The sequence below is a fragment of the Eucalyptus grandis genome, chromosome 1, assembly GCF_016545825.1.
Source record: "Eucalyptus grandis isolate ANBG69807.140 chromosome 1, ASM1654582v1, whole genome shotgun sequence".
Taxonomy (NCBI): domain Eukaryota; kingdom Viridiplantae; phylum Streptophyta; class Magnoliopsida; order Myrtales; family Myrtaceae; genus Eucalyptus; species Eucalyptus grandis.
In genome coordinates this window covers 11,976,878-11,990,230 of record NC_052612.1, presented here as the reverse complement: position 1 = coordinate 11,990,230, position 13,353 = coordinate 11,976,878, and the positions used below count along the sequence as shown (strand labels likewise).

Below are 13,353 nucleotides of genomic sequence, written 5' to 3'. Positions count from 1 at the left end.
CCTTACCGGATGGTGTTACCAAGTTAAAAGAACTGAAGGTGCAGATGCAGGAAGTGTTGAATAGGAGATTCATACGTTCCAGTGCATCACCTTGGGAGCACCCGTTCTATTAGTGAAGAAGAAAGTTGGTTCGTTGCATTTGTACATTGATATTCTTCAAGATCAACTCGAGGTGAGAGTATCATCAGTTGGGGATCAAGAAGAAAGACATACTGAAGTTGGCATCTCGCTCTTGATACAACAGTTGTGAGTTCACTGTAATACCGTGTGGTTTGATGGACACCTTAGCTGTTTGTTTGGGTCTAATGAGCAGAATGTTTAAGAGTACTCGCATCAGTTGTGATCGTGCTTAGTGAAGTTATCCTGGAGTGTTCAAAGAGTGCTGAGGAGCACAAGAGACATTAGAAGATGATACTTCAGACCTTGAGGACTCTTGAATCTTACGCTAAGTTTAGTAAGTGCGAGTTTTGGATGACTCGTATTGCATTCCTAGGTCAAGTGATTTCAGGCAAAGAAATCTCCGTAGACCTTGTCTAAGATTGAAGTAGTGAACAGTTGGCCGAGATTGTCTACAGTGACAGAGATCAGAAGTTCTGGGGATTAACAGGATATTTCAAACAGTTCGTAAAAGGGTTTTCAGCGTTAGCGTTACCATTGATAAGACTACTAAGGAAGTAAGAAAAGTTCGTGTGGACAGATGAGTGCGAGCGTAGTTTTCAAGGGCCTAAGAAGAGGCTAACTACCGCACTTGTGCTTACTAGTCCATCTGGTCCAGGAGGGTTGAGATCTACGGTGATGCGTCATTTAAAGGATTGGGTTGTGTGTTGATACAACATGATATGGTTGTTGCATATGCGTCCCGTTGGTTGAGACCTCGGGAGTTGAATATGAGACAGCGTCGCTGGATGGAACTCATTAAGGATTATGATTATGATATTTTGTATCACTCTAGAAAGGTGAGCAAAGTCGCAGATGCACTAAGTCGAGAGTCCTTAGTTGCACAGTTGGTACTCAAGGATTGGATCTTATTTAAGAAAGTTCGAGATTCGGCTTTCAAATCTAAGGTAGGCCACCTTTCGAACCTTATAACTACCCTCAGAATTGAGCTAAGAGTACATATCAGAATCAAATCGCATCAGTGGACAGATTCAGAAATTCAGAAGATTCTATAAGAGAATGCAGATGAGAGAGAGATTGATTTTCAGATTTCTGAAGATAAGATGCTAAGGTTCTGAGGACGATTGTGTGTAATTGTTGATGCAGAGATTAAAGAAGAGATCTTATGGGAAGTTCATCATAGCAATTTCAGAGTCGTCTAGACAGTGCGAAGATGAGTCAAAATCTACATCATTGGGATTGGTAGATTGGCATGAAGATAGATATCGCCAATCAAGTTGTGAGTGTTGGAGATATCAGTAAGTGAGAATTTGGCGATGTAAGCCAGGAAAGCTTTTTCAAGTACTGGAGATAATTCTGTGTGGGAATGGAAGTATAGCATGATGGAATGTTATGACAGGCTTATTAAGGAGTCGGGAAGAGTATTGATTCCTTGTGGGGTTGTGGTCGATAGATGATCAGAGTCAACTCGCCTTAGTGCAGCACGAAAAGATCTCGATTAGAATAGGTATACCGGAGTGTGTGTATATCATATAATTTATCTGCATGGAGTGCCGAGGATGAATTGTATTTCAAATCTAGATTAGATGTTCCAAGTTGGCAGAGCTTTCAGATAGTTCTTTCTTAAGTAGTGCATAGCAGAGAGTGCTGAATTTTGATTCTTTGAGATGAAGTCGGGAAAGAAAGATCACGAGGCCAAGGTCGGTACGAGTCGGTGATTGCGGTTGCCGTGATCGGTGTCGAGTTATATCGACCTTGATAAGAGGTTCCCCAGTTTCAGCGGATCGTCGATAGTTTCTTTTAATCAGTGCAGAGTAGAGTGTACAAGATTTCAGTCGGTTGAGATGAGATCAGAGATCATAAAATCGCAGGTCCAGTGTTGGGTAAGAAATCAGTGATTCAATTGCAATTATCGAGGCAGCTTAGAGACGCAGAATCGCCGCTTTAGCTTCGCAGATTTTGTGTTGAGGGCCTTTGGAATTTTAAGTGGGCATATTGTGCATCTGAAGTGGTTTTAGCAAGATAGTTGTGATCTAGCAGCACTGGTACAGAAGGAGAAACCTGAGAAAGAGAAGTTTATATGAGACGATTGTACTCCCACCTTTTGGTTTAAGAATTGGTAAAGGTTTAAATTTCGAGGGGAAGAGTTGTGACATCCCGATTTTCCTCAATTTTATTTTCAGACAATTGAGTCAGGCAATTCATCTGTGCATGTAGTTCGTCTCTCTGAGTCGGCCACTCACGAGAGGACTGGTCTATTGAGTAAAGCAATTAAGGGATTTTGATGCGTCAGACTTGGGGACTGATCACCCTCGGGTCAGATGTAAAAAAAATTTCCCCCAAAAGCTACTCAGTGGATTAGGCGTGCTGAAATCGCACCAGATTGAATTCAATCGTAAAAATTGGGATTGAATTTAGAAATTGGAAGCCCGGTCATGTCACACATCTTATTAGGATCATGGGATAACTTTTGTGGATTTTAATTGGATTCAATTGGAAGAGAATCGAGTGTAATTGAAGAAGTTGTTGTTCAAAGAATTGGACCCCGGCGGAAATTGCAAGTGAACCCATTGGAAGAGGTTGTGGAAGATAGTGGAGTGTGATGTCATCCTAGGTCATGGTGGGCCATTTTTGTTGAATAAAAGAAAGAGAAAAAGAACAGAAAAAGGGGCCCCCTCCTCCTTCTCTCTCCTCCCTCTCTTCTTCCTCTCTCCCCCGTCGCCTCTCTCGGGATGATTGCTTTGTGCGAAGATCAGAAAATTTGCGGAGAAGCCGGAGCAGCCCTTCGCCGTCCGCTTCCTTCGCCGCTCGTTGCCCGCCGCCGTTGTCACCGCCGTTCGTGCGAGCAGCCGCGCGTCCGCTCACCGTCGCCCTCTCTCCTCCATCTCGGGTTCTTGCTCGAAGACCCATCAGATCTGAGCTTGTCGAAGAAGCTACAGCCATGGCCGTCGCTGGTTGCCCGTTCACCGGAGCTCGCCGTCGCTGCCCGTCCGCCCGCGCTTGGCCGACGCCCAGCCCTCTCCGTGGCCTCTGCTCGTGCGTCCCGGGGGCTGTTCGGCCAGCTCAGGCCGCGATTCAGTCACCTCCGGCCACCGTGAGTCCCGCCGGAGCCGCCGCCTCGCCCGCCAAGCTGCAGTCGCAGCTTCTCCGCCGTTCCTCCGCCCATTCCGGCGCTGGATCCGCCTCCTCCAGCCCCAAATCAGTGGCTGCAAAAATGGGTATGGCAGCACCTATTTGGCCCGTTTTGGCCGTCTTCCCGAGCCCGGATGCTCGGCCCGCTTTGAGGAAAGTTGTTCTCCTCGGCGTCCCCGTCGTTTTGGTTCGCTCGGCTCGCTAATCCGGTGAGTTTAACTCACTAAACCTTGATTAGACGGTTAATGATGCCCTAAGTATGCTTAGTCTAAGTTAAGTACTCTTAGGTGGTTAATTTAGTTTATTTAATTGTGATTTAGATTAAGATGTTTGTTTAATCTAAAGTATATTTAATTAAAGGCTAAGAGAGTTTATTTAATGTTAAGCCTTGATGGGACATAATAGGGTTTTATTTTTGAATTATTTAATTGTTTCGAAATTCTGGAAGTTATAATATTATATTATATTCCGAAATTATTAAAATATTATTATTATAAATAAATAATAAAAAACTCGAAAAATTATTTTTGATCCTATTCGCTCAGAATTTCGTGCCGATCGCTGCTTTGTGTGTTTAGAATTTGAATTTGATGAGTAATTATTGCAAATTAAATGTTGATTGTGAAAAATGGAAATTTTATTCAGAAATTCCCACGTGTCGGGTTTGACACCGAAATCGAATTTGGAAGGGTTAATACTGAAATTGGAGTATGTGAGTGACATGTAAAGTATCCAGGGATCGATATCGAATTGTCGTGTGCTAGTTGAAAGGCTCGGGTCGCAGTAGTGGCTAAGCCGACTGGATCCTTATTCTTCTAGAAATGCCGTCAAGAGAATGACGTGGCTGGGTCGCAGTAGTGGCGAGACCGACTGGACCTTTATTCTTCTAGAAATGCTGTCGATAGAACGACGTGGCATGGTCGCAGTAGTGGCGAGACCGACTGGACCTTTATTCTTCTAGAAATGCTGTCGATAGAACGACGTGGCATGGTCGCAGTAGTGGCGAGATCGACTGGACCTTTATTCTTCTAGAAATGCTGTCGATAGAACGACGTGGCATAGGTCGCAGTAGTGGCGAGACCGACTGGACCTTTATTCTTCTAGAAATGCTGTCGAAAGAACGACGTGGCATGGTCGCGATAGTGGCGAGACCGACTGGACCTTTATTCTTCTAGAAATGCTGTCGATAGAACGACGTGGCATAGGTCGCGGTAGTGGCGAGACCGACTGGACCTTTATTCTTCTAGAAATGATATCGATAGAACGACGTGGCATGGTCGCAGTAGTGGCGAGACCAACTGGACCTTTATTCTTCTAGAAATGCTGTCGATAGAACGACGTGGCATGGTCGCAGTAGTGGCGAGACCGACTGGACCTTTATTCTTCTAGAAATGCTGTAATATTAGTAGATAGCCGACCGCCGAATAGGCTGTACTCTTGTGTGGCAGTGGATAATGATGACATGGAATGCTTGCTGTGATTGTGAAATTAAGTGAAATTGATTGTGTTCCGATGGCTTACATTCTTATCATTACTGGTGCTTGAGTGATATGAATTGTACTAACTGCAGGGGAAGGCAAGAAGGCGAGGTAAGTCTTCCGTCTTGTGTGGCTAGACCACTGCTGGGGCGTATTTTCTTTCTAATAAGGGTTTAGGGGTTGAACTTGCTGAGACGTTGTCTCGTGGTTATTGAATAACCATTTCAGGTCCCTGGTGGATGGAGCGGCCAGATAGCTTTGGTTGGTCTTGAGGAGTTGTAGAGGTGAAGCCATAAGGATTGGAGAGCGTGTCCGATTTGTAGGTTGTAGGACAGTTCCTTTTTAAGAGCCGGTCTCTTACGGACTTTTGGCTGTAGACCTTCGTCTCAGTAACTCCGTTGGTTTGTGTAAGTGATTGGTTGTGAAATTGTTTCCTGCTTTTCTATCCTGTATTTTATTGTCGGGGTTTTATAATACGTTCCGCTTGCGTAATAATAAATGAATGGGGTCGGGGACATTACAGGGAATGTCGCATTTGCATGACCATAGTGGGATGTTGGCGCTCGAGGTTCGGGGCGTGACAATTGATTTAGGGGTTCGATTTAGTGTCGAATCCGGTTTTCGAGGATCTGTTATTCCCAACACTTGTTTTTGGATTTTCTTAAACTCGACAAAGAAATCAATCGGCACTTGTTCTTTCTGGTTGAAAACTCTTGTTTGACTTCTTGGGAGGAGTCACCGGCGGTCTTCCGGCGGCTGGTGGAGGAGGTGGCTGTGGCCGCTAGCCCCACCACCGAAGTTCAAACCAAAATTTTCGAACTATTCAGCTTGAATTATATTATCTTGGGTATTCATGTATTGATGACTTGTGATGACGGTACGCGATATTTTGTGCAGTGGCATACCCACCACCGGCATCAACAATGGCGTACGTGGCGCCTCCACCACCCGGCTATCCCATGAGGGATGGCCGACAGCCTGCGCAGAACGCCGTCCCTATCGAGACCAAGACTAGGGGTGATGGCTTCTGGAAGGGCTGGTAAGTAATTATCAAGCAATGCGGCCCTCTTTTTATCTTTAAGTCAGCTTTTTCTTCTTTTGTTTTTACATATTCGCTTGTCCTAATTTCTCTTCTTCTTTTCTTCACCAGCTGTGCTGCTGCTGCTGCGTCCTAGATGCCTGCTTCTAGGAATTCCCCGGAAAGAATCGCCTTCCCGCTCCATTCGTTGCTCCTTGTGTGTTAGCATTCTCTTTGTCGCTGCTAACATAAATCTGACTCGTTATTGTCACCTTGATACCTTTGTTCTTTGGATATATACTATTGTTATCTGATTTCTCTTCCATATATATTGTCATCACTTCGACCCTTGTTTCGTCTTCTTCTTTTTTCCTTCCATAAAGCAAGTCTGACATGGGCTTGAGCATTAGGATGAGGGTAGATGCGTACGCAAGACATCGTAACCTTCAACTTCATTTTAATGGATAGCAATGCCAAGAAAATTATAGGCTCTCTTTTCGTCTCGTTTCTGCTTAAACGAAACTGAACATTGAACAAAATTGCGAGGCGATTTTTATACACAATTGATTTGAAAGAGGGCGTATAATTCTATTCTTCCCGAAATGAAATTATGCTTTCATCACTAAAACGGGGTCAAAAATATCAATCAACTAAAACTCATGGGTTTTTTTCCAATTAGACGGCCTAACTGAATAGTTGCTAGCTTGACCAGCGTGCAAATTTTCCTCACAAGCATTAAGTGCATGATGCTTGCTTAAAAAGTGTCAGGTCTTCTCATCAATAAAATACGTGATGTTTTTGGGATGATTTTAAATGGTGTGAAATCGTTCCTTGTTCGCTGAAAGTACTTATGTATATTTCCATATTTTATTATAAAGATTAGTCAAATGACAAAATTCAGATCAAGAAAGATTACTCTAAGTCGCCTTGTGTCACATTGGCCACCACTTTTTGTGATCATTTATTGCTAGCAAGAGCTTTGATTCAGGTGTGCGTGTAAATTTCGGAAGGTTCTTCTCATTAACATCTTTTCATCAACCACCGGCTGTGGTGGCTCCACTGGGTAGGCTTCAGGCCTTTGAGGGAGGGTCGGGAGTTCGAAGCCCCTGTGACACAAGTTGCAGGGAGGCTGGCGGGCTATTAGGTGATTGACGCGTGGCACCGAGGTGGTTTCCCTGCTAGCGACACCTGGGGGTTTACGTGGCGGCTATTAGCCAAGGCGGTTCCTCTAGCCAAAAAAAAAAAAAAAAAACATCTTTTCATCAAAGCTTATCTTAGGAGATCAACCAAATTGCAAAGACTCAATCTTGTTAATTATGAAATTTGGCAACCTTTCGAGTGTGCACATGCGCTACTTTTGTGAGCGAACTGTTATAATATATTTATTATTCTAAATATGATCACAATATTGTATTCCCAATTAGTTCTGATTTATTGCATAATTTATCACCCACATCTATTACGTGATATTTGTCCGTTAATATGTTACCATAACGTTCTTGATGGAAGATGTCGGTAACATAAGAAATGGAATAAAACGTCAGGTCGTCTAGTTCAAACCCTATTACTACAGAAAACACACCATCAGGTTTGAGGGGTATTGGCTAGTAAAACAAGACGTACATATTTGGTGTTCCCTATATTACAAATCGATCGTGCTACGTGGATCCATCCAAAATTTTGGAGTTTTTTGCTTTGCAAATTTCATCAATGGCTGGAGGTGTGTTGATCTTTACGTTTCTACAAATTGATCCCGACTTTTGTGCGAATTTATCCGTGATGGATAAATCGGGATCGTCGGGTTTTAGTTTATATTTAATCTAATAGTTGGTATCAGAGCATGTTTATAATCTTTGCCTTGGTGAAATTTTTAGAATTTTTATTTATTTTCATTGAATTATGTATGGGTAAATTTGGATTTTTATTGCTTGAACGGAATTTAAAATTTCGACCAAATTCGGGTGACCCATCACGCGATAATGGATCTATATGGTCACACTGCCATTAGGAAGAAAAACCCTTAAATTTTTTAGCATATTACTTATCGTCAGAGGTTAATCGAGCTGTGAAATTTTGGTGGTTAGGGTTTTTTAGGGCAGATCGTTTTAGGCTTAATTCCAGTCAATATGTTGGTCATTTTTGCTAGATCTTAAAATTATTCGTTCATCCCGACGTTCTCTTCGAAACCCATCAATCAATTTGGTCGAACATGGACTGTGGGAGGAGAACCAGGCGGCGGAACAGAGCTAGAGGCGGTGGAAGAAGAAAGCCCACAAAGAAGACCTCTGGCGCATGCGTCGCACTCAATTTGCACGAATTAACACCCCAATTGCAGAAACTAAGCACACCATTGCAATCAGTACGGAATTCCGATCACTAGCTATCCCGGTCTAATTTTCGGAAAATATAAAATAATTAAATAATTTCCAAAATTAATTAATTAAATACAATTAAATGCCAAAAATAGAAACTTAGGCTGGAAATGACTAATTAAATACCGAAATGGGCTCAGAAAATTTCCAAACCTATCTAGATAAATAATACAACCTATCTAGTCCCTAATTAAACTGTTCTAACCACCTAACATGCATAAACGAATAATTAAATCTCTAATCCGTTCTAACTAACCACCTAAACCTTAATTAGCCTAATCTAAACAACTCTTAAGCATAATTAACATCTTAAGCAAGGTTTAGCAAGTAAACTCACAAGTTTTGAAATCCGATGAGTTCACTGCGATGGCAACGCGGAGACGGGCAGCAAACTTGGCAATTCTTCAGAAAATACTTTAGAAAACTTCTGTACCACGATTATGTTTTCCATATTCGGCCCCTCAATTGACACATCCATTACCACTGCCATGTAGATTCGATAACCAATAACTAGAACCAAGTCATCTTCAGTGACCAATAACAAGGGTCGAAGTTCCTCTTCGACTTTCAGTAATTCAAAACTTTCGCACGTTAACTGAACAAACTAAATTATATCACTGCCATGATTCATAACAGCAGAAAGCTCCTCGAGCCAAACCTTTTCATAAATGACTTCCAAGTCATATATAGGCAAACCCATCGGGTACAATTATAGTCAGAGACTCATCTTCCTATTATTTTATTACAACAACGGAAACTCTACAACCTTCACTGAAAATCATGACGGCCGTGCTGGCCATATTCAAATCATGCTCCCTTTTTACTCTAACACTAGGCTGACTCATGCCTCCTTTTCACAAACTCGGCACACAATCGGTGAGTCCTCTACCTCCCATCAAGGAACATCATGCACCCTTCCTTGCACCGAGATCCATTCTTAGTACCCCATTGAACATCCTTAGTATGTTTCCTTTGTTCTATTTTATCAACGACGGTGACAGAAACAGCTATGGTTCCATCTTTCTATACGGACCATCTTCGATCAAATGACCTTATTGGCGACACCTGTAACAAGTCCTTTCCCTCTTACAACGCGGGACAGATCCATGCCATTTCTTATAGACACAGACACACATCGATCGAGTTGAGCACTGACTTTTCAATTCTACTCTTTCAGTTAGGTGAAACAGGGCACCTTTCTTCTGACATCGGCCTTCCTCCCCAACCGATTTCCATTTCTGTCTAAACTGAACCTTGACTCAGATACGGAGGCTTGATCCTCGATCACAACTCCATATTAGGCCTCAACAGGCGCAACAACAACAGCGGTCGCAACACTGGCAGCGGTAGACACAACGGCAACAGCAACGGCTCGATCCTGAACTTACTGACCCAACAAGCTTCCAAGGAACGCTAGCGCCTGGATGATCCCATCAAACCTAGGATCGCTCGGTGCTACTACACTCTAAGTACCAGCCTATAGCGGTACTCTCACACACACGCTGGACTGAGCCTACGCTCTACCTCGGGTACCAACTCTTGTCAGCATCCTACCCCGAGGTATAGGTCCTACCGACCTTCTCCAAGGACTCCTCCACTCCTGGTCACTCATCCTACAGGCTCTTTATAGAAACCTGTTTTCCGATTCCAACATCAGGTTGAAATTTGAGCGACCCCACAAACAAGCTACCAAACAGCTACCAACCACATGCATCAACATATTAAAAGCCTTTCCTACTAACTATCCCATGACTCATCGCACCTTATCACTCCATACACAGACCATGCTTTGATACCACTTAAACGGGGATGTCACGCCCCGAACCCCGAGCGCGCGCACATCCCACTGCGGTCGATCAAAAATGCGACATCCCAGGATATGTCGCCGACCCATTCATATCTTTACGCATGCGGAAGCGAAACAAATCCCCTGACAACATCTAACTTGGGATAAAAAAGCAGGCAGTCAATCACAATACCAAACACTCATTTACAAACACAAAGGGGTTTAAATACAACACTGGACTTTCTACAAAATAGACCAGCTCAACAAAAGGGGAACTATCCTACAACCAACTAACAAGACACGCTCTCCAACCCTTATGACTTCACCTCTGCAACTCCTCAAGGCCAACCAAAGCTATCTGGCCGCTCCGTCCACCGGGGACCTGAAATGGTTATTCAATAACCACTGAGACAACGTTTCAGCAAGTTCAACCCCCTAAACCCCTATTAGAAAGAAAATACGCCCAAGGGTGGCCTAGCCACATCACATAGAAGACTTACCTCGCCTCAGCCTTCATCTGCAGGTTAGCACAATTTATATAATTCAACCACGTACAATTATGATAACCAAACAACCATGGCTCAATCACATTATCAAAACAATTCAACCACTTGGATCGTCTCGGCGATCAATCGACTCGGCCGATTACATGGTCATCCTAGCAAATCAATCATTGCTCACAATCACGGCCCACTCGGCAAAATTAGAATCAGTGGCATCACGGCCCCACTCGGCGCGACCTTTAACAGGTGGCAATTCACGGCTAATCGCCCATTCATTTCCACACTTATGATTTTATAAAGAATCCATATTAATCACAATCAACACTCAATTCACCACAACCAATCATCAATATCAAATTCTAAATGCACAGCAGCGATCGGCACGAAATTCTGAGCAAATAAGGTCCCAATGAAAATTTTCGAATTTAATAGACAATTAAATTTATTCCGAAAATTAATTAAATAATAACATCCATAGTTTTCGAAATCCACACTCAATTCATAATGTCCAATCATCAATTTCAAAATCCGAATGTACCGTAGCGACCGGCATGAAATTCTGAGCAACCGGGGTCAAAAATAATTTTTCTGTTTATTTATTTATTTATATAAAATAATAATATTTTAATAATTTCGGATTATAATATAATATAATATTTTCCAGAATTTCGAAGCACTTAAATAATTCAAAACTAAAAATCATTTTGTGTCACATCAAGGCTTAACTTTAAATAAACCCTCTTAGCATTTAATTAAACATACTTTAGATTAAACAAACATCTTAATCTAAATCATAATTAAATCAACTAAATTAACCACCTAAGCTTAATCAACTTAAGCTAAGCACACCTAAAGCATAATTAACCCTCTAAGCGAGGTTTAGTGAGCTAAACTCACCGGATTAGCGAGCCGAGCGGACCAAAACGACGAGGGCGACGCGAGGATCGACTTTCCTCAAAGCGGGCCGAGCATCCGGGCTCGGGAAGGCGGCCAAAACGAGCCAAACGTCCTCTGCATACCCATTTTCCAACTCTCTGCTCGCTGCTGGTTGGGGCCGAAAATGAGCAGATCCGGGGCTGGTTGGGGTCGGGAACGGGCGGAGGAGCTGAACCGAACCTAGGCGAGGCTTCATGGTGGCCGGAGATGGGCTGGACGGCTCCGGCTGAGCTTCCCCAGATCTGGAATCGCTGCTGGACTCGCGGAACAGCAGGGACGAGCAGGCGCACGGTTGCTGGCTTCGTCTGCTTGCGACGGCGAAGGGGAGGCCGGACGGGAGGCTCCGGTGAGCAGGGGCAACGGCGACGGACAGGGCTTCTCTGGTTCGCTGCTGGGTCTTCAAGCAGGAACCGGAGATGGAGGAGAGAAGGCTTCGACGATGCAAGATGGAGAGAGAGACGGAGGTGAGCGAGCGGCGGTGGCGTGCAAGGACGGCGGACGGCGACGGGCGGCGCTGCTGCTCCCGGCGACGAGCAGCTTCTCCTCTGCGGTTTCGGGCTTCGAGGAAGAAGATGAAGATGGAGAGGGCTGAAGGAGTCGCACGGTTGGGAGAGGGTGGAGAGAGAAGGAAGAGAGAGAGATGGGACCCTTTTTCTTTTCTCTTTTTCTCTTTCTTTTAATCCCACACAATGGCCCACCACCATGACATCATGGGTGACATCACACTCCACTCACCCAATCCTCCACAACCTCTTCCAATGGTTGCAAATTTCATTTTCCGCTGGGGTCCAATTCTTGTACGCTAATTTCTCCAATTCCATTCAATTCTCTTCCAATTGAGTTAAATTGACTCTCATAAAATTAATCCAATGTCACCACACTTCAATTCACATCTTCACTTGTCCATAGAACCAACTTGAGTCCCAAAAGTACGACCAAAAGCGGGTCTACTAATTTCTCAAGCCAAATTAGCCATTTTCTGATTTAATTGCTGAAAAGCTCGGCTTGCATGAAAAATCTTCCCAAAGATGATTCAATGATCTTGAAATGGTTTGTGACACACCCCGACTTCCAATTTCTGAATTCGATCTCAATTCCACGGTTAATTTCACTTTGGCACGATACTAGTGCGGCCTAACCTACCGGGTAGCCTTTAGAGATTTTCATGCATTTGACTGTGGTTGATCATCTCAAGCCACAATGTACATCTTTGAAACATTGGCGACATTCGGTTGTCGGGGAAATCTCTAGGTTTCAAATACGAACACAGGTACCCAATCAACAGAAAAGTCGGTCCAGTGTCGATCGACAAGAATTGTGCAATCTGGTGGAATCACCCATGCTTGATCACATGCCTCTGTCGAGTCGACCTATCTCCGATCTCTAATCGATTTTAATCGTGCCGTAATGACCCTTGCAGACTAGCTCGGTCGAAATGTCGCTTCCTGGTCAAATTCTCGAGTCGATGCATTAGAACTCTTAACGACTTTCCCCGATAGACTAGTTTCCACATGAGTGGCCAACTCAAGAAAAAGAACTATATGCGTGCCAACGAAATGCCCGTATCAATTTATTGAAAATAGAATTGGAAAAATCGGGATGTCACACCGGCCACCCTACGCCAGGGTACCACACACTCTTGCCCTTTCCAAGCCTCCCTTTAGGTGGTTTTTGTTATTTTTATTTTTCTTCTATTTTATGTTATTTTAGTTTTTTTAAAATTCTGTTATTATTGTATAAATTGGAACATTGGAAGTTGATTTTTGAATATTGTAGGCATTAACCGTAGGGGTTTTGTCCAAAATTATTGTAATTATTAATTTGATCCGTAAGATGTCGGATCATTTTTTCAATTATATTACTTTTTGGGCATTTTGATAGTATTTTAATTGTTAAATCATTATAATCCTTAATCATAATCAAATAAAAGATTCCGTTATAACATATTCAGCCAAGAGATCTTCTCCAGTCGATAAGGTCAAATCCTTAATGAAACACCCATTTCTGGATA

General features: G+C 43.2%; 1 protein-coding gene across 1 annotated transcript; it reads left to right on the top strand.

Moving 5' to 3' along the window:
- The first annotated feature begins 2,889 nt into the window (after nucleotides 1–2,889).
- On the top strand, nucleotides 2,890–5,008 carry LOC104452566 (forkhead box protein F2-like). Its single transcript, XM_039308097.1, has 2 exons — nucleotides 2,890–3,335; nucleotides 4,956–5,008. The coding sequence occupies exons 1-2, from the start codon at nucleotides 3,059–3,061 to the stop codon at nucleotides 4,997–4,999; spliced, it is 321 nt and encodes a 106-aa protein (XP_039164031.1). The 5' UTR covers nucleotides 2,890–3,058; the 3' UTR covers nucleotides 5,000–5,008.
- The last annotated feature ends 8,345 nt before the right edge of the window (nucleotides 5,009–13,353 follow it).

Excerpts from the sequence above, each read along its gene's own strand:
- LOC104452566 (XM_039308097.1), top strand. The coding sequence starts at position 3,059 with ATGGCCGTCGCTGGTTGCCCGTTCACCGGAGCTCGCCGTCGCTGCCCG. Across the intron at positions 3,336-4,955 it reads ATCAGTGGCTGCAAAAATGG|GTCCCTGGTGGATGGAGCGG; the intron begins GTATGGCAGCAC and ends TAACCATTTCAG.